At 35.5% G+C, this 20,903-nt stretch overlaps 2 protein-coding genes across 2 annotated transcripts; one reads left to right on the forward strand and one right to left on the reverse strand.

Moving 5' to 3' along the window:
- Positions 13,616–15,836, forward strand: LOC109243283 (probable L-cysteine desulfhydrase, chloroplastic). Its single transcript, XM_019410219.1, has 2 exons — positions 13,616–15,078; positions 15,310–15,836. Exon 1 carries the CDS (start codon positions 13,746–13,748, stop codon positions 15,072–15,074), a length of 1,329 nt encoding a protein of 442 aa, XP_019265764.1. The 5' UTR covers positions 13,616–13,745; the 3' UTR covers positions 15,075–15,078; positions 15,310–15,836.
- On the reverse strand, positions 17,265–20,256 carry LOC109243360. Its single transcript, XM_019410314.1, has 2 exons — positions 19,829–20,256; positions 17,265–18,617 (listed from the first exon to the last, which is right to left on the reverse strand). The coding sequence occupies exons 1-2, from the start codon at positions 20,239–20,241 to the stop codon at positions 17,747–17,749; spliced, it is 1,284 nt and encodes a 427-aa protein (XP_019265859.1). The 5' UTR covers positions 20,242–20,256; the 3' UTR covers positions 17,265–17,746.

A 20,903-nucleotide genomic window follows, 5' to 3' on the forward strand; every position in this document is an offset into this window, starting at 1 on the left:
GGGGTAGGGGTTTCGTTTTTAAGTTTTTTTTCTTAGGGAAGATGAGGAGAGGGGGGGAGGGGAGGGGGGACAGAGGTTTTCTTTTTCAATTTTTCTTTCTTTTCTCGATTTATGACACGTGTCAGATGCTGATTGGAGCGTGTAATAGCAATCTTTAAGCCAGTGTTTTTGAGAGCGCAAAGCGCAAAAAAGCGACAAGGGCTCGCCTCGCTTCAAAAGCGAAGCGCACGCTTTATTAAAGTGAAGCGCAATTCTTAAAAAACGTAATGTAAAATTATAAATAATCAAAAACATCAATTTAAATACTTAAAAGTAGGTACTAGGTACCACCAAATCATCCACAAACCATAGGACAAGCAAAATCAAGTCGGGTCTTTCTCTTTCGAACTTTGAGATATTTTAATTTCCCTATTAAGATATAAGAAAAAACATAATCAATAAACTGAAAATACATATAATATATATATAATAATTAATTATATAAAGTTATAAACTGAAATATACATTTAAAAAATCACATAAACTAAAAATAATACATATATATAACTTATATATATGCTGAAATATAATAATAATTTAATTTTATATGCTGAAATAAAATAATAAATGAAATACAATAACTAAATATATATATATGCTGAAAATATAATAATAATTTTATATGCTGAAATAAAATAATAAATGAAATACAATAATTAAATATATATATATATATATGCTGAAAATATACACAAACGAAAAGGAAAAAAAAAAGAAAAAATTGTTCCTTCCCCTGTTCTGACTGTATAAAGTCGAAACAGAGAGAGAAAGAAAGAAAGAAGAAGAAGAGCGACTGGTCGACTTGGTCGACTGGTCTGAAGAAGAAAGCAGAAGAAAGAAAAAAGAAAAAAACGAGAAGAAAGGAGAAGAAATTACCTGGGTTGGTCTTCGAGGTCGACTGTTCAGGCGACTGAAGAAGAAGAAGATGGAACCCTAGTCTTTTTTGTCGACTGAAGAAGAAGAAGAGCGACTGGTGGGGCTCTGTTTTTGAGCGATTGGGTTTTATTTGAGACCCAAAGTTTTTTTAATCTGAGACCCAAAGTTTTTTTTTTTATAAAAAAAAGGTCCCTTTTTCACAAAAGCGATCGCTTTGTCGCTTTCCCTGCTGCCTCGCTTCCTCGCTTTTACCAGCGAAGCGCTCGCTTCTGCAGATCGCATCGCCTTAAGGGGCTGGAAGCGACACACTGTCGCGTCGAGTCGCTTCGCGCTTTAAGCGACAAAGCGCTCGCTTTTCAGAACACTGCTTTAAGCAGATGTGGTCAAACACCGAAATGGTGTGTAATTGACACACCTTTAAAAATTTTGGTGTGTAATTTTATTCCTGCATTTAACAGGTGTGTAAGAGAAATTTGGGTATAAGGTCGATGAGTAAAGTATGTATTTTGCCTTACGTTTACAATCTTATAGGAGTAGAAGTTTGTAACCTTGTGCTTTCCCTCATTAAAACCATAGTTTTGCCTGATACGGGAAAGCAGAAAGCTAATGTGTTACCCGAGGGAGTACTAATTCTTGTTTGTTCTTTAAATTTATTAATTTTACACAAATAGTTGTTACTTGTTAACGTAACACAATAAGAGATCTATGCTACCTGCTAAGGTATACTCTTGCATTTGTTGATTCTAGCATACATAATAAGATAACCAAAAAGATTAGCATACTAGATTGATGATGCACGGGCCAAACATATTATTAAAATACATAAATTATAATTAAGAGCTCACCATAAAACACGTATAGTATGACTTTAATAATTTGTGCAAACATAATACATAAATATGGTTCTGTTCCAACAACCAACCCTCATTTACAACATCATTCTAATCTAAAACCTTTGATGATAGAGAAAGAATTTCTGGTTATATGTTACAACTGTATGGGGGTACCTAGAGTTCAAGCAAAGAATCGCACTGTGGCGCTTTGGACCATCTCATTCCTTCACATCTTGTTCATTTCTTCCATTTTTCAAAACGTTTCCTAGCGTCAACATTTTTTTTAATTTCTGTTTGTTTGCTAGTTTGTTTATTTTTAATTCTTTTTGGATTGCTGAGGTGGAAAACATCTCAACACTATCAACTGTATCTAGTTGGACCAAGATGAATACATGAAACAGAAATATTAGATCAATTGTCAAATTTTCAAAGCTCAAACCAGCAACATTTACATATACCAACCTCTCGCGATGAAACTTATGAATGACACAACTAACATAATGCATATGTCACCTATATTTGTGTAGTCCATAGTCCTGAAACTTCTGATATACACATGAACAAAGGAATAATTCTAACATGAGATACAAAAGAAAGAAAGGAAAAACATCATAGTAAACAAAAATGTTCAGGAGCACCAACACTCCTAAGAAACAGAGTATTCACCTTTAAGGAAAAAATTTCATTCAAGCAACAAATTATTTAGTAGAATAAAAAATTTATCAAGAAATTAACTTATATCATCTTTTAAAAGAAAAGATGAGATTTACTGATAAAACTCTTTACCAAAACTGAGAATTCATCTAAGAATCAATTAAACTTCAAGAAAACTTATTCATTAGAATCAATACTTTCACAAAAAGCCCAATTAAGCTTAATCTTCAAGAAAAAATCAATTGAAATCCATCTTTCAAAAGAAAACATCAAATTTAGTGACAAACTATGGTGTAATCAAAATCTTATAAAAATAATTAAGAAACAATTAGTACCTTTGAAGAAGAGAGTAACCCAGTCAAAGAATACTGTGCGACGCAAGTAAAATTGCTCGATTGTGAGGGAAAAACACACACATGCATGAAGAAATTCCAACAAAAACTACCCAAATGAACATAAAACTAACAAATGCCCACCATATAAAGTCCAATTAGGAACAATATGAATGCATTTGACAAAGAATAAAGGAATACTCACAAGAATTAAGAAAATACAGCACAACCCAGAGACAAATTAAACCAAATGAAAAAAAAAACATGAGAAAGCCGCAAAGAGGAGCAAAGGAGAGGAATCAGCTTTGATAAGTCAGAGAGTGCTGATTTTGGATTCTACAATCTGGGTACATGATTTGAGTGAGCATGTGGGAAATAGAAACGAAGCTGGAAGAGGAAGAGATGCAAGAAGGTGATGTACACGTGATAGATGAAGAAGGAAGTATACGACACGTGTAAACAGAAATGGATTACTAATGAAATGGGCCCCACTACACTGTACAGTTCATACATCAATTTGTACAATAGTCGAATGCTGATTCGTACACCCTTAGTCATTTATATAAAAAGAAAAATAGAAATACTCCCTACAGTCCCGTTACCAATTTGCTTTGGGCACAACTATTAAAGAAATATTAAATTCTAGACGAAAATAGTTAGTGTGACTAAACTACTCTTCATTAAATGTTGCACCATAGCTATAGTAGCACTTACTTCTCTTCTAAATGTGAGGAGTAACATGACTTTTTAGGGATACGTACATAAGGGTAATTTTGGAAAAATAAATTAAATTTTTTCTTGATTTTATAAATGGACACTTATTTTGGACCAAAATAAAAAAGTAAACAGGCCATGTTATAAATAGAGTTCTATTTATGGTGAATGTCTATATTTAGAGAGATTCTAGGGTTCATTGCTTGGTGGCTAAGTCATCATCTCCCTATAAACAGAGGGTTCTATTCGATTATAATTCATTCCAAATATTAATAATAATTCTCTCTCCCCACTTTTCCCTGCAATACTTTTCTTCTTCTTTTATTGTTTCATAACACGTTATCAGCACGAGACTCTAACCAATTGAGTAGAAGCTTTGGGATTGAGCATAATGATTGTCAATTATTCCATGAACTTCCTTCATGATTAAATTTTAGATTTAAGGTAAGTATTTTACTTTATTTTACTCTTTTATATTCTTGAAATTCTATAATTTGATTTTATATACAAGCAAAGACAACAAAGTTTGATTATAACTCTAATGGAGTTTGTAAGAAATTATAACCACCTGAAGTGGTAAAATTTCTATGTCTTGCCATGATCAAAGTCATGTATGATCGTGAGCACAAGAAGTGAAAACCCGTCCCATTAAATTTGCTCCATTCTCATTCCCTTAAGAGAATGTGATAGCAATATGTGATAAGTCTGAAAGAAGACAAAATTATTACCGTGAAGGTATCAATGGATGTGGACGTGGCAATAGACGAAATTATAATCGTCATCATTGTGATAATGAGAATAATAAGGATTCTCAAAATAATCCTTCACTCTGTGAAAGTAATATTTGTCATCGATTTGACATGAGATTTTATTAAGCACATATAGATGATTATGGTCCATTCATGATGTGAATGTGACAACATCTGATTTATGAATACATATTCATTCTTCAAAGAATATGAACGTGCTAGTGGTAGTGAATATACCGCACTCACCTCTAAAAGGAGGTTTGAGATGATATAAGAATGACATGAATGGTCATTGGTCACGTACCTATTGTACGCCAAAATATTTTGGCATTGTGATTATTAAAAGACAACGGTAATGCAAGAAACATATCTTGCATATAATTTTGACCATAACCATAATGGTATAACTTCCTCTTTAAAAGAGATATTCACCTTATGGGTGTTGATGAATATGTGGTACTACAAAATTAATTGAGAACTCTGCAAGAGCTAATTATACTATTTTGGAGAAACACAATTGATTACCAATGAGGTATTGTGTTGTAGTAAGTCTCAAAGAAACTTATTCAGTTTCCAAAGTATACGCGAAAGCGGTTGATTATATTGAGACTATAAATCAAGGAAAGATTTAATATCTTCTATTACTACAACTTGTAGCTGGGTAATATGTATGTAAAAAGCTATCCGCTTTATTCTCCAGTTTGTACTACACAAATAAATGAATACCACAATAAAGTGGATGTTTATTGATATAAAAACCCATATCATAATAAACTTGGAGTTTATTGATAATTGCACACGTTATGGTGTAAATCTGAAGTTTATCAATATTGATAATTTATTCAGTTGGCATAATTGGTTTAGCCATATCAATTTAAGTATGATGTGCAAAAAATAATAGAGAATTCACATGGGTAAATATTAAAGAACTAGAAAGTTCTTTATGAATTCTCTTATATTGCTTGTTCTCATTAATTAATAGATCAACTAAAATTGGGATTGAATCCCATGAATGCTGGAAATATCAAAGGTGAATATGGGCCCATTCACCTGCCATGTATACCACATAAGATGCATCTGTGAGATGGTTGCATGTGCGATTATTATTAACCCGCAACATGGTGTTTGCGAGGTAACTTGCTCAATAATTTGATTTAGAGCATAATTTCCAGATTTTCTATTCAAGATAGTTCATCTTGATAAGTTGGTTTACATCACAGTTCGTTTAGCAAAATGATTTATTGAGTGCCTCCACTAATAGCTAAACTATTGCTTATGAGAACAAAGTTATCTATATCAGTTTGATATACGTTATATACGAAAGTATATTATTTTCTCCCCTTACAAGTGGTTCATGGTCAGGAACCAAATAATTTCATCTTTTTATTATTGATGTGCGGTGTATATTTTGATTAACACCATAACGCACAAAGGTGGGTTCTTAAAGTTGAGGAAACAAGTTGGTTTTTCTAACATGAGGGGGAGACATGATAAACAGTTGAGAAAAAGTTACGTGGAATGAATTATCATTTGTTCATATAGATCCTTGAATAAGATAATATGAATTTGAAGTTCATAAAAAGGATAATTCATTTGCAATTTATTGTAGTGCATGCCAGTGCATTTGCTGGCCCAAAGAAAGTAACTATATCTCATTGCAAGTGCTCCTATTAATAAGTCCTAGAAGGATAAAGTCTATGGTACGCTTAAAGCGTATAGACAAATCGGTTTCAAATAAACTTCTTGATAAAGAAGATGAGCAAATGATCAAAATGATCATAATAAAGGAGGCAAGTGATCTAGAAGATCACATGACATAACACTTCATAAAATCTCATGAGAGATTCAGGTACCTGAATATATGAATGAAGAGATCTCTATGTTATATCTTTATAAAAAATAAGGAGGTTGGAACCGATATAAAATGTTTGTCGACGACATCTATAATAGCGCTAAATATATATGAGGTTCTTAAGTCTGGAGTAACAATTCAAGTAGAATTTGATTTCATATGAAAGACATGTAGTTTTGGACCTGCAGTTCAAACACTTGAAAGTATAAAGTCAATGATATGTGCAATTGGTTTTCGATATCATATATGTCTAGCATGACATGAAAACTTGATATGCATCTAAAGTCTATTATATGGCTTATATGACTTAACAATCCCTGAAGGATTTAAATTACTTAAAGCATATAAAATTCATGGTCATTGAAGGTACTACATCCTCAGTGCAATTTGTGCACAAATGTATCCTTGCTATAATTATAATGCATGATAATATGATAGCAAGAGTTTTCACTCTATTGTGAAGACTATTGAACTTGACGATTTCCAACAAGATCATATGGAAGGACAATTCACTCTATCAAGGATGATGTATTTCAAGGTGAAACAAATTCGTTGAAGTTAATATGGGCTGATATTGTTTATTCAAATATCTACCAACGATCTTTTGAGAATGGTTGCACAAGGATTGGAATGCAAAATGCTTAAGGATGTGAATTAATGCTCTCATGAGGTGGGAGTTAATACGCGCTTGTACTCTTTTTTCTTACAAGGTTTTTGTCCCACTGGGTTTTCTTGCAAGGTTTTTAGATCAAAGTGTACTCTTTTTCCTTCTCTAGAATTTTTTTCCACTGGGTTTTATTTTAGTTAAGGTTTTAACGATGGCACATTATCGTGAATAGACATTCAAGGGGGAGTTTTAAATAGAGTTTCTATTATGGTGAATGTCTATATTTAGAGAGATTCTAGGGTTCATTGCTTGGTGGCTAAGTCATCCTCTCCCTATAAATAGAGGGTTCTATTCTATTGAATTCATCCCAAATATTAATAATAATTCTCTCTCCCCACTTTTCCCTGCAATACTTTTCTTCTTCTTTTATTGTTTCATAATATGCCACTTATTGTGGACCGGAGGAGTATAAAATTTTTTGCAATCGGGGCTAACACTCAGAAATTAAAAATGCCAAAATGGAACAAGGTTGGATATTTATTACAAATGCCAAAAAATACTCCATCACGAGTAATTTGCTGCTACAATTAGCCTGCTCATATAAAATAATCACATCCTAAATTAATGTTCAATTGTATCTCCACATAGGCTAATCAAAAATTAAAAAAATACTATTTTTTCGTCCCAATGTATGAGTCGTAATTTTTCTTTTTTAGTAATGTTTCCAAATAGAATATTATACTTTTTATTACAAATAAGTTAACTTCAAAACTTAGTACTTTACCTTTTAGGATATAATTTCTAATCACATAAAATATTTATTGCCTTATTTCTATTACAAATTTATTTTATTTTTTATATTTTATGAATTTTGTATAAAGTTCAAATACCTTAACATAAATTGAGAGAGGGAATATGCCATAAGGCAAATCCCAAGACATGAAATGCAAACACTGCGAAAAAACCGTGCGCACATGTACATTGAAGCCTCCTCGAAAATTAGATTTCCCTAGTAGGTTTGTAAATTTGCCGTGATATCACGTATTAATTACTTATTTATCCTTGATAAAGAATTTTGGCGGTTCGGAAACTCTGAATTTAAAGTCGTCCTTGTTAGGGAAGCACTTTATTCTGAATATAATATTTTTTACACGAAACAAATTTAATCGGTCTTTGATGTGTGGCATATACTTCATAGTTTGTACATTATGTGCCCTTACATTTTACATGCTTTATTGATAGATTACACTTTATTTGCGCGTAAATGCGAGTCATATTTTATGTGTAGGTGATTGGAAGATGAAAGTAGAGCAAAAGGGATACTTAAAACGTTGAAAGTGCGCGCAGAGAGAACAGTGAAAAGGAGGGCAAAGCAAAAGCCCGCTCAAACCAGGCTTTAGCCCGGTGAAGCCAGAGGCCTAAGGCAGGCTGAACCAGCTTTAGCCTGGCGAGGCCAGCCTAAGGCCAGGTCCAGTCACGGGTTTTGAAGACCTTTATTGTTGTCCTGGTTTGAACTAAGACTTGGCTTTACACGTTTTTAGGTCTTTTCCAACACATTAGACCTAAAAACGCGACACTTTTGAAGGGGAAGATCGAGTTTGGTTTTACATTAATAGCCTGTTTGGCCAAGCTTCTTTTTGGCCAAAAGTGCTTTTTTTTGCCAAAAGCACTTTTGGCCAAAAATTGAGGTGTTTGGCCAAGCTTTTGGAAGGAAAAAAGTGCTTTTGATGAGAAGCAAGAAGCAGTTTTGGAGAAGGCAGAAAAAAGTAGCTTCTCTCCAAAAGCACTTTTTTGAGAAGCACTTTTGAGAAAAATACACTTAGAAGCAGTTTTTTAAAGCTTGGCCAAACACTAATTGTTGCTCAGAAGTGCTTTTCAAACTAATTAGCCAAACACAAACTGCTTCTCACCAAAAGTACTTTTGAGAAAAGTACTTTTGAAAAAAAGCACTTCTCAAAATAAGCTAATTTTTGCAGCTTGGCCAAACGGGCTATAAGACCTAGGGAGAGCACAGAGTCGTCGTGGAGACCGGAGATTCGACCTAAGGAGGCAATAACACACTAGGAGCAAGGCGAAGAATTCTTCTACGAGTTTTTCACTTCCTTCTTCCTATTTCCATTATTGGTTATGAATTCTAGTATTGTAATTATGCATACTATTATGAATAGCTAATTTGTTATCTAGGATTTTGATGGAACCTATTGGAGGATGATTTTCTTGTTACGTTAATATATATTTGCCGTAGTATTTTCTCTATTTATTCAACTACGTTATTATTGTGGTAGGTTGAAGTGCTCTCAATCGACTGTGCCTATTTAGTGTGTATTACTCGGGAGAGAGTGCATATTTAGGTAGTTGTTGAATAACATCACTCCTAACGTATATGAGGGATCAATACAAAGGGTTTAAAGGTGGGATCAGGGATAACGAAACTTTGGTGCGATCCGAGTGAGCCGTACTTAATGCCAGCTAGCATGATTCGGGAGAATATGTCTAGTAAATTGTGGTAGTTACTCGGGAGAGAATTATGACACTCAGAGGGCTCATGATCGGTAGAGAAGACTTAGGCAAATTTATAGAAAACGTAGCGGAAAGGATTCCGACAACAGGGGAAATCATAACTCTAGACCTCCTTAATCTTGTCTCCAATCCATGTCCTTGTTAATTGATAGTTTTACTGTTTTCTAGTATTTGTTAGTTAATTAGATAAAAATAAATATTATAATCTTTATAATTAGGAAATTATTGGACTTATGTTTCTTAGCGATATTGAACAACTACAGTTAAGCCTTAGTTCTCTGTGGGATTCGACTCCGGACTTGTAAACCGGATTATATTTGCAATGACCGCTTAGTCCTTTTTATAAGGCATAGTTGGGCGTGATCAAATTTTGGCGTCGTTGCCGGGGAACTAACGGTGTAGCTGTAGGTGTACATATTGCTAGGTTTCATGTTTGAACTTTTATTTTTATTTTTTTGTATTTTATTTTTATTTTATTTTTGGTTTATTTGTTAATTTTAAAAACATTGCATCTTGGATTCTACTTTTTAATCCTCCTCGTGCATATTGTGAAGGAAACCACCCATTACAAAACTGTCAAAATATTCCCAAAGCGAGTTGTGTGCACCAACTCAATCTTATGTTTGGAATATGTGTGATATGTGTGGTGGTCAAGATGGTCACTTTCTTGGTTGTGCTTATAATTCTTATCTTCCCCCAATCCCTTATTTTGATGGTTCTTCTTTTTTTTTTTTGTGAGGATAACCGGAACAAAGAACCTAGGGAAGCTGAGCTAAAGAGGATCAAAGATATGTTAAAGTGTCATATAGAGTAATATGATGATAAACCACGGCATATACATATGCAAGAGGCAACTATTCACAACTTGGAGGCTCAAGTGAATAAATTAATTGATCATTGTAAAGCGCAAAAAATTGACATTGTGGATAGTAGCCAATATGAGCATGAATTGGCTGCAGAAATTGCCATTATACTGGAGGATTTAAAAAAATACGAGGAGATGCTAGTGGAGAAGGCCAGAGTAGAACACCAACAATCAATCGAACTAGATTTTGAGGATGCCGATGTTGTAGAAGAAATACTAGAGTCAACCAAGGACATTAAGGATACATATTTAGTTGACTCTAGTGTCATTGATACTGAGGATGTTGACAATCCCAATGTTCATGTAGTTGAGCGCATTGGTCCACACTCCAAGCATTTTTTCACATTGTGTCTGGATGATGATATGGAAATAGAGTCCTCTGAGCCACTTGAGGAGTCAAGGGATGAGGAACGAGGTGCCTACATTCTGGAATTTTTCTTGCCAGAAAATCAGGATTACACACCTCATGTAAAGGCCAAGAAGTGCAGAATGCTACATTGGTTTCTTGGGCCAGTTAAATTTGTTCCTCCACCCCTGGAGCATAGCCGAAAACTTGATGCCAAATTGGGGGTCCAATTCATAAGTTCAAAGTGGAGGCAGAAAGTGATTCGCGTCGTGCCGCGACATTAAATCAAGCGCTTGTTGGGAGGCAACCCAGCTTTACTGCTTTCTTTTATTTTATTTTATTTTATTTTTATTATAGATTTTTGTTAATTGTATTATTTTTGTAGTGTCGATTTTTGATTTTCTAGGAGCATGGAAAGCAAAGCTATTGGAATGATGCAACAACAAACCAAATGGTTGGAACTAAGTGTGAGGTACCCGCATGAAGGACCAAGCCTGGAGAAGTCTGAGTACCCCATGAGCTACTATTGCATCGAACTTTGGTCTAACAGGGAGTTTCTTCTACCCTCTTATTAATTATGGTGTGCATTGGGGACAATGCACAATTTGAAGTATGGGATGAGGAGATTGTCTGGGTGACTTTCTATGCTATTTTAGTTGTGTTAGTTTAATTGAATAATGCTTTTGTTTTAAAATAAGTTTGGACTATCCCCGACGAAGGATCTATTAGACAATTTTCTTGAGGGATTTAAGTCTAAACAAAAAAGAAGATTTTCTTTGTAGGTAGTGTAGTAATTCTCCCTTGGTTTTTTTTGTGCCGCGGTTCTTTTCCAAGGGTTTTGTTTGAACCGGGTGTAGTTAGTTTTATCTTTTTTAGGAGTAGGAGCTAGTGTGAGATGAATAGAATTGCAGTGATATCTCTTAAATTTGTTATGCCTTGAGAATAGTTAGTACTTTCGTTGTGATACTTAGGCTCAATTTTTGACTCTTTCAGAAGTACCTTAAATTGTATGACCTTAATTTGCTTAACTGCTTTGACTAGAGTGTCTTGATGACCCAATCTTGAGTGAGTCATGTGCCATGTGCGTGTGAGGTTTGTTGTATTCTATGCATTGCATTTGATGTCTAGAACATGCCCCGTGTGTTTGCAAAGCGAAATAGTAGTTTTGTTCAGTCTTGGAAGTGATATAGGCGTTTCTATGTTGAACCGGATATGTATATTTTACCCGCCTAATTGTTATGTAACGTAGTTAACCCCTTTGAGCCTGTAATCCTGTTTCTTTGGCAACCACATTACAAGTCGTACACCTCTGTTTGAATTAACCATCGATTTGAACCTTTTCACCTCTTATGAGCACTTGAATTGTAATAATTTGTAAAAGTTAAAGTGTTGGGCGGTTGGTTTGGCTTTTGAGTAGAGCTAATGAAATAAGGAGAACGGTGCACTGTGTTGACAAAAAAATAAGAGCCACTTGAATTGGAAAAAAGATGTATTGTTGTGGAAAAAAAATATTCCTTGCTAAGTGGTGACTCTTGATGTAAGTGTGCTTAAAGAAGTATGGAGTTAATATATATTGATGTGAAGGTGGAGTTATGGTTTGACATAAGTATGGGCTTGAATGTTAAAGTATATGTATTAAAGTGCTTAGGGAGATGTAGTCACTCTTATATCTAAATGTATTCTACCCGTCCCGCAGCCTACATTACAACCAAATGAAGTCCTACTTGATCCTAGACTGAATGAGTTCGATTAGTAGAGTAGTACACTACGGGCAAGCCTATGGTGCATCTTTTGTAGCATTTGAATGTTATTTCTAAGAGTATCTTGAGTTCCTAATTGCTCGTAAATTTTATTGTGTGTGTGGAACTACTCTCTTTTGTATTGTGAGGGCACTTGATTTATGAAAGAAAGGTAATGTCATTGACCTCTATGATTAGAGTAAGTGAGTGAGTGGTGAATAATGCATGGTACTTGCGAGTCAAATCTTGAGGTGGAGACGTTACACCCTTGTGCTTAGTCAATTTTAAAGATTCTTGGTGTGATGAGTTAGGAGAATTGCTTAAAAAGGTCGTGTCTATAAGTGTAGTTTGATTGCTCGAGGAAGAGCAATATTTAAATGTGGGGTATTGATGTGTGGCTATAATTCCATAGTTTCGTACAATATGTGCCTTGCATTTTACATGCTTTGATGATAAATTATACTTTATTTGCGCGTAATAGAGTCTATTTTATGTGTAGGTGAATTGGAGATGAAAGTAGAGCAAAATGGATACTTAAACGTTGAAAGTGCGCGCGAGAACAGTGAAAAGGAGAGGTCAGGCAAAAGCCGGTTCAACCAGGCTTTAGCCTGGTGAGGCCAGCCTAAGGCTAGGCTAAACCAGGCTTTAGCCTGGCGGGCCAGCCTAAGGCTAGGTCCAGTCCAAGTTTAGAAGACCTTATTCGTCTCCTGGTTTGACTAGGACTTAGCTTACACGTTTAGGTCTTTTCCTACACATATAAATAGACATAAAACGCCACTTTTGAAGGGGAGATCGAGTTTGGATACAATTTAGACCTAGGGAGAGCGCAGAGCCGTTGTGGAGATCGGAGATTCGACCAAAGGAGGTAAGAACACACTAGGAGCAAGGCGGAGAATTCTTCTATGAGTTTTTCACTTCTTTCTTCCTATTTTCCATTATTGGTTATGAATTCTTGTATTGTAGTTTTGCATACTATTATGAATAGCTAATTTGTTATCTAGGGTTTTGATGGAACCTCTTGAAGGATGATTTTCCTGTTACGTTAATATAGATTTGCTGTAGTATTTTCTCTTTGTTCAACTACGTTATTATTGTGGTTTGTTGAAGAGCTCTCAATCGAATGAGCCCTATTTAGTGTGTATTACTCGGGAGAGAGTGCATATTTAGGTAGTTGTTGGACAACATCACTCCTAACGTATATGAAGGATCAATACGGAGGGTTTAAAGGTGGGATTAGGGATAACAAAATCTTGGTGCGATCCGAGTGAGCCGTACTTAATGCCAGCTAGCGTAATTCGGGAGAATATGTCTAGTAAATTATGGTAATTACTCGGGAGAGAATTACGACAGTCAGAGTGCTCATGATTCCGACCATAGGGGAAATCATAACTTTAGACCTCCTTAATCTTATCTCCGCTAGGTAGTGATTTAAGATAAGCTATTATACTTACAAGTTTTGTCTTCTTCCATTAATGGTTGCCTGTTCCCATGTCATACAAGCATTTTCTAAAACACTGTCTCCCACAACCAAATCAAATACACTAATTTATTACTACTATTTTTTTCTCATTGAACTCTAATAAAGTCGTCGCTTTAGCTGAAATTTCTGAGTTCCAACCATGTCTTCTTCCCCTAAACTCCGCCATGAAAATGGCCCAACAACCACCTCAAAACCCGAATCTAAACCCATAACCGGAACCGAAATTGAGGCAGAGTTCTCACACCACGACCTCACTGTAGCCCGAATCAACAATGGCAGCTTCGGATCATGCCCGTTATCAATAATCTCTGCCCAACAACAATGGCAACTCCAATTCCTTAAACAACCCGATTACTTCTACTTCAACACCTTGAAACCCTCCATGCTTAAATCTCGTACCTTAATCCAATCCTTAGTCAACGCCGAAGATGTTGACGAAATCTCCATCGTCGATAACGCCACTACAGCCGCCGCAATCGTCCTCCAACACGTCACTTGGTCTTTCTTTACTTCCAATTTTCAACCCGGTGATGCCGCCGTTATGCTCCATTACGCTTATGGTTCAGTTAAAAAATCCGTTCAGGCGTATGTTGCACGCGCCGGTGGCAAGGTAATTGAGGTCCAGTTACCTTTTCCGTTATTGTCGAATGAAGAAATTATTACTGAATTTGATAAAGCTCTTAAAATGGGGAAAATTAATGGAGGGAAAATTAGGTTAGCTGTAATTGATCATATTACTTCTATGCCTAGTGTTGTTATACCTGTTAAGGAACTTGTTAAGATGTGTAGAGATGAAGGCGTTGATATTATTTTTGTTGATGGTGCTCATGCTATTGGAAATGTTGAAGTTGATGTAGGTGATATTGGAGCTGATTTTTATACTAGTAATTTGCATAAATGGTTTTTCTCTCCGCCTTCCGCAGCGTTTTTGTATTGTAAGAAATCGGATAAGGTATTGGATTTGCATCATCCTGTGGTATCGAATGAGTATGGGAACGGGTTGCCAATCGAGAGTGCTTGGATAGGGACGAGGGATTATAGTGCACAATTGGTTATTCCGGAGGTAATGGAGTTTGTGAACAGGTTTGAAGGCGGAATTGAGGGGATAAGGAGAAGGAATCATGATAAGGTTGTTGAAATGGCGGAGATGTTGGTGAAGGCGTGGGGGACAAAATTGGGGACGCCACCAGAAATGTGTTCGAGTATGGCCATGGTGGGAATGCCTGCCTGTTTAGAGATTTCTAGTGATTCGGATGCTTTAAAGTTGAGGACTCATTTGAGGGTTTCGTTCAAGGTTGAGGTTCCGATATATTACAGGGCGCCATTGGAAGGGGAGGTAAATTCGATAACAGGTTATGCTAGGATCTCCCATCAAGTTTACAACACAATCGAGGATTATTATAGGTTTCGAGATGCCATTATCAAGCTTGTGAACGATGGTTTCACTTGTGCAGTTCTCTCGAATTGACTAGGTGATTCTCTCTTTCAATGGAAGAAAACATCTTTTTCCAATTCCTTACTGATTGGAAATTGTTGTATCCTTTGACTGTTGATTAAAACTTGATGTCAAATTTAGTTCCCTGTTTAGCACTTGCAATGTGAATATTAGCTCTTTGTTGTGACCATATGGAATCATTCTATACAAAACTAACTACTGTTGAAACACCAACATTGCTTCTGATGAAGATATCTTTTTTATCAAGATCTTGAAGGGGGACCTTGGAGCAACGGTAAAGTTGTCTTCGTATGAGTTATATGTCACGGGTCCAAGCCGTGGAATCAACCACTAATGGTTGCATCAGGGTAGGCTGCCTACATCATATGCCTTAGGGTGCGGTCCTTTGCTGGACACTGTGTGAACGCGAGATGCTTTGTGCACCGGGCTGCCCTATCCTTGTGTCTTTCGCATTTGGCACAATGAAAATTAACTTCTTTCAAACTGGGAGCTAAATTTTGCTCAGACATTGAATTTTGGATTATTCCAGAAAATTTGAGATGCTTGTCAAGTACAATGGATGAACAATAAGGTTAGTTCTCAGCTTAAGGAAGTGTTGGTCTGCAGTAAAGTAGGGTATCAGATTCATTTGCTGTATATATATTTTATGTGAACCAAATTTTAGTGGAAGCCATTTGCAGAATGTAATAAGTTTGGTGAAATAAGTAGGAGGATTATAACATTAAAGGCATTTTGCTACGTTTTAACTCAATTTACAGCTGCATTTTGTGTATATATTGTGATTTTCTACCACAGATTTCATAGGGTTTCAGGTGCCTAAACGAATTTTTTTTACTAAAGTAACTTGACTTGAGCGGATTCTCATTTCAGAAATGAGAGGCTTACTATCTCCGTTTCTACTTAAATGCGGTACTATTTTCCTTAAGAATCACCTAATTATAACCTAGGAATTTAAGGTTGGATATTTTCTTAATTGAAGTATAATTACTTGAAGGAATAGGCGCTTTTGCAAGGCAGGGTTTTTGGCAGAAATAGAGCAGATTTCGTCATTAATGGCTTTGGCTACCAAATAAAGAATTAGAAGACTTGGCAAATAGAAAAAGAACTATTTTGGCCCTTTCACATCAAAAAGAATTCTAACTGCAACGGGTGTTCAAACTGAATCGGAAAACCGCACCCAATCGAAAAGTCAAATCAAACCGATTAAAGAATCCGATTAGGTTTGATTTGATTTGATTTGGTATTGAGTAAAAAACCCCGAACCAACCCGAAATATAAAATATAATTTTTATATATGCGTTTAAGATTTTATATAGAATTTTCTTTAAAAAATATCTAGAAATATTTGGGATTCTCTCATGGGATGTAATATTTAATAGAACTATGAAGTGCATCCATATTTATTTACGTTAAATAATGAGTTTTATCGTCACTTTCTTATCAAGTGTTATTGAAATGCGTCAATCTCTTTGTTCTTTCACATTCATATGTCAAAATTTGTTAAATTCTTATACCTTTTTCGAATTTGAAATGGTAATTCAATAATTTTAAAATTAAATAGAACATATAATTATTTAGATTTCACATTGATTTTATGCTTAATTTTTAATTTGGTTAACATTTGGAAGCGTACATCAACGAAAATTTATTATTAGACAAACTAAGAAAATAACTATTATGTGTTACTAAAAAAAGTTGTCATATAAGAATATTTTAATAGATCATATGTTTGTCAATTTTTTTTTTACTAAATATATATTCACTTATCAAAACTTTATTTATAACTTTAACGAAGTAAGATTGAAATAACATTCATGTAACAAAAAAATCCGAGAAACCCGAAAAACCGGCAAAACCGAACCAATCCAATCCGATGTAGTTGGTTTGATTGGTTTTGATAAAAACCGAATCAACCCGATCCATGTACACCCCTACTAGCAGCTAATACAGCATGTTTGAATCAAATAGCTTTGGACGTAGTCCTCGTAGAATCAAATTATTTCGACCATCCATGGATATACTAAGGTGATAATTAAGATTGCATTAATAAACTTTCCACAATGAAAAAAAAAATCTTTTTTGCACATAGAGATTGGAAAAGTATGGATGGTTAAGAACTGGAATAAAGAAAGAAGTCTCTCTTGATAATTGTGGTAACAATCTCTCTAATTGTTTATATTAGGAAATTCATTTTGAGCAAAAACTATAACTACAGACAAACAATTTGTTGGTTAGCTGATTGACAGCAGTTTGAATACAAAGATTATCTCATAAAGTTTTACCAATTCATAGCTCAATCCCCTGAAGTAAAACAAAAAGCAACTCGGTGCACAAAGCATCCCTCATTCAGGATCCAGAGAACAGCCGCAACCAAAAATAAAATAAAATTCATTACATTGTTGTGTATAACTTAAACCCTTTATCAATTTTTGACTCCCTAGAGCCAATTGCCACACATGCATACAGTAAGAGGCAACCTATGCTAGGTAGAGGGGTCACCGGCACCCGTAAAATTCGACAAAAATTCATGTATGTCTTTAGAGAATAGTGATATATTAATATTCGGCACCCTATATACAAAGTACATTTTGGTTGAACCAAAAAGTGTACCCGCGACCTTCAAATCTTGGGTCCGCCTCTAAGTCAGTAACATCATTCATCAGCTACAATGTGGTATCATACAGTCACTCCCATAAGCTCTTAACTTTATCAATGTGCTTGAAATCATAAATCATCACCAGACTTCTATCCATTCTCCTCAACACAAACCTCTCAACCAACACATAACAACTGAATCTTCTCCATCTACTACTATTTTCTCTGTACTGTTCAACTTGTTTAATCCTCCCTTGATTTTTCCATCCACCTCGTTCTTGTTCCCACTTCATTCTTTGAACTATTTCTTCTCTCAATCCCACACTTGTCACTTCATTTCCATCTTTATCATAGCTTCTAAACCATATTACTCGTTCGACGACATTGTTATCGTCCCATGTTGCTTTAGTTCCAGCAATTAGGACAACTTCAGTGTCAAGTGCAACATCAACAAGTACTGAATTCCCTTCATTAATGTAATCATTTTGACAAGTGAAAAATTGCTCCCACCTTTGCTCAAGTGTCATTTCATAGAACATTGATCTCTTCATTTGTTCTTTAAGTAATACTATTCCATCTTTGATAAACATGAAAGGACAATACCATTTCCCTACAACAACAACTTCAGAACTTTTACAAGATGGTGTGAAATTGAATTCTGGAAGTTGTTGCCTCAATTCCGCATTGAGGCCTAAAGCATCATCATTTAATTCATAATTTTTAGGAGTTTTAGCACAAAGATGCCAACCTTTTCGCCTTAGAAAGTGCGGTGGGAATCCATCCGGTGCAAGAGACTTAGCGAAAAAGTTACCTTTGGCACTGCAACCTGTATCATATGGACAAATCTGAAACTGCTGATATACCTCCTCTGGATCTAATGGCTTCGGTTTAACGTCTCGTATACATTTACAGAAACAGCATGTTTGCTTGTCTTCCTCCTTTGAACAAGTAAATGCTTGTCTGCGAAAAGGCGATTCAGAAATTGTAAGATGAAGGAAAATATTAGTATATGTGGAAGTATTAGTTAGAACAACTCTTAATAACGGAATAAGATGCAACAACAGCAGAAAAAAAACCAAGTGAATTTCCACAAGTCAGGTCTTGGGAGGGTAGTGTATACACAAACCTTACCAGTTACCCTTACCCTACGAGGGCAGAGATGTTGTTTCCGATAGACCCTCGGCTAAAGAAAAATGGAATAAGATGCAACAACAAAAAATAGAAGATGGAGATTTGAATGTTAAAAATGGTTCGATGCACTGTACAGGGGGTCCTCAGAGTAGATTTCCATGGATACTCAGGTAAATTCCCTTAGTAATGGAATAAGATGCAACAACAACAACAACAAACCCAGTAAATTCCCACAAGTGGGGTCTGGGGAGGACAGTATGTACGCAGATCTTAGCCCTACCCTGCGAGAGAAGAGAGGTTATTTCTGATAGATACTCGGCTAAAGAAAAGATGAAAAGAAGCTGAGGCGACAAGCAGTAACAGCAGCGAGATGGAGATGCAACAACAAAAAATAAAAGATGGAGATTTGAATGTCCAAAACTGGTTCGTGCACCGTACAGAAGGCGATGTCCTCGGAGTAGATTTCCATCGATACTCTGTTAGAAATAGCAAAATGATGTCCTACTAACAAGATACAGCAAATCACTCACGAGTCTTCTAATATATACTCAAAGAAAAATTCTAGAGAACTCCTAATGTTGAGACTTTTCAACAATAGGCACATAAAAAATTTCACTCGCTCAATATGAAAACCAAACATAAGATTCATTACCTTGGTTTTTATCCAGGCAAAGAAATAAACCAGAAAATGAGTTTTGCCAGAATCAATTGCTGTGCACTCCAATTAATTAAAGGCAAAGACACAATACTAAGGCTGAACTTTGTTAAGTTGTTTTCTTCTAAATTTTGCAATCAAGAATCAGAAGATCATATTTATGTATTTGATACACATAATTAAACTATCATACAAGATTAAAAAGGGCAGCCCAGGGCTAGACCACAAGGGTCTATTTGTACGCAACCTTACCCTACGTTTCTGCAAGAGGCTGTTTCCACGGCTCGAATCCGTGACCTCCTGGTCACACGACAGCAACTTTACCAGTTACGCCAAGGCTCCCCTTCTATCATACAAGATTAAATGTGCAAATACAATAACATACCCCTTGTGTTTTCCATGAGGCTTCATAGCATAATAGTGATTGGAAGACAATGGCTTATTAAGAACTGGAATGAACATTACATCATCCCTTTGAATTCTCATGTTTTGATCATCACTACGAGTACGAGAGTTCATTGCATCGGTCCTTTGGTATCGAACAGTCAGCTTCTTGTTCTGAGGGAAAGGCAGGTCCATGACATCATAATTTTTACAAAGTCCAAAACAACAATAAGTTTCAGATTCCTCATCTTGAATCACTAAGTAACCTGAATTTGGACCTTCAGGAGGTAATGAAAGAGCATCTGGATTCTTTTGGTAGTAAGAAAGAGGCCTTGTTACATACATATTCAGGAAAAAAATTGCTAACTGTATTAATTTCTGTCTGGAAATTGTCTTTTTGAGGATATATATCATGTTAATAATCTTCTATTTCTATTGCCATATATTTGAAGAATAGTCAAATGCAATAAGATAAGATAATTAAGGCAATTCATTTGGCCATGTTGATAAACCTTTTCTTTGTTTTTCTTTTTGCCTTCTGTTAGTCTTAGGTTGACTTTCTGCAGCAATCCATATAGGCACTACCTTTAGTCCGGTGCACTAAGTTCCCGCTATGCGCGATTCCGGGGAAGGGCCGGACCACAAGGGTCTATTGTACGCAGCCTTACCCTGCATTTCTATAAGAGGCCGGTTCCACTGCTCGAACCCGTGATCTCCTAGTCACTGGTCCTACCTTTAGTATTTTAAGAAAATATGAGGAATTTACTCCAAGTGTGCTCCACATTTCTTGTGTTGAAGGATATAATGGAGACCATGATCTTGTTTACAATTCAAACTTCTCTAAAAGGACAGCTTGTCATATAGTCAAAGCTGAATAGCTTTATTTATTATTGGGAAACTTACACAAATGTCCCTAATAAATCTCAACTTACCAACCTCTAACCATTAGTCATAGACTTACCAAAACTAGCCAACAAAAATTGAAAAACCAAATAATAGGGTTCTTTCTCTCAAAGAATCACATGCAAAAATCACCTTCCATATTTTTAAGCGTGATTAGCAACATTAAATACAAG

This window comes from Nicotiana attenuata, chromosome 1 (assembly GCF_001879085.1).
Source record: "Nicotiana attenuata strain UT chromosome 1, NIATTr2, whole genome shotgun sequence".
NCBI lineage: Eukaryota > Viridiplantae > Streptophyta > Magnoliopsida > Solanales > Solanaceae > Nicotiana > Nicotiana attenuata.

Coding starts and splice junctions, on each gene's coding strand:
- LOC109243360 (XM_019410314.1), bottom strand. CDS start 20,241: ATGATATATATCCTCAAAAAGACAATTTCCAGACAGAAATTAATACAG. Junction 18,618..19,828: donor CCTCATGGAAAACACAAGGG/GTATGTTATTGT, acceptor GCCTTTTCGCAG/ACAAGCATTTACTTGTTCAA.
- LOC109243283 (XM_019410219.1), top strand. CDS start 13,746: ATGTCTTCTTCCCCTAAACTCCGCCATGAAAATGGCCCAACAACCACC.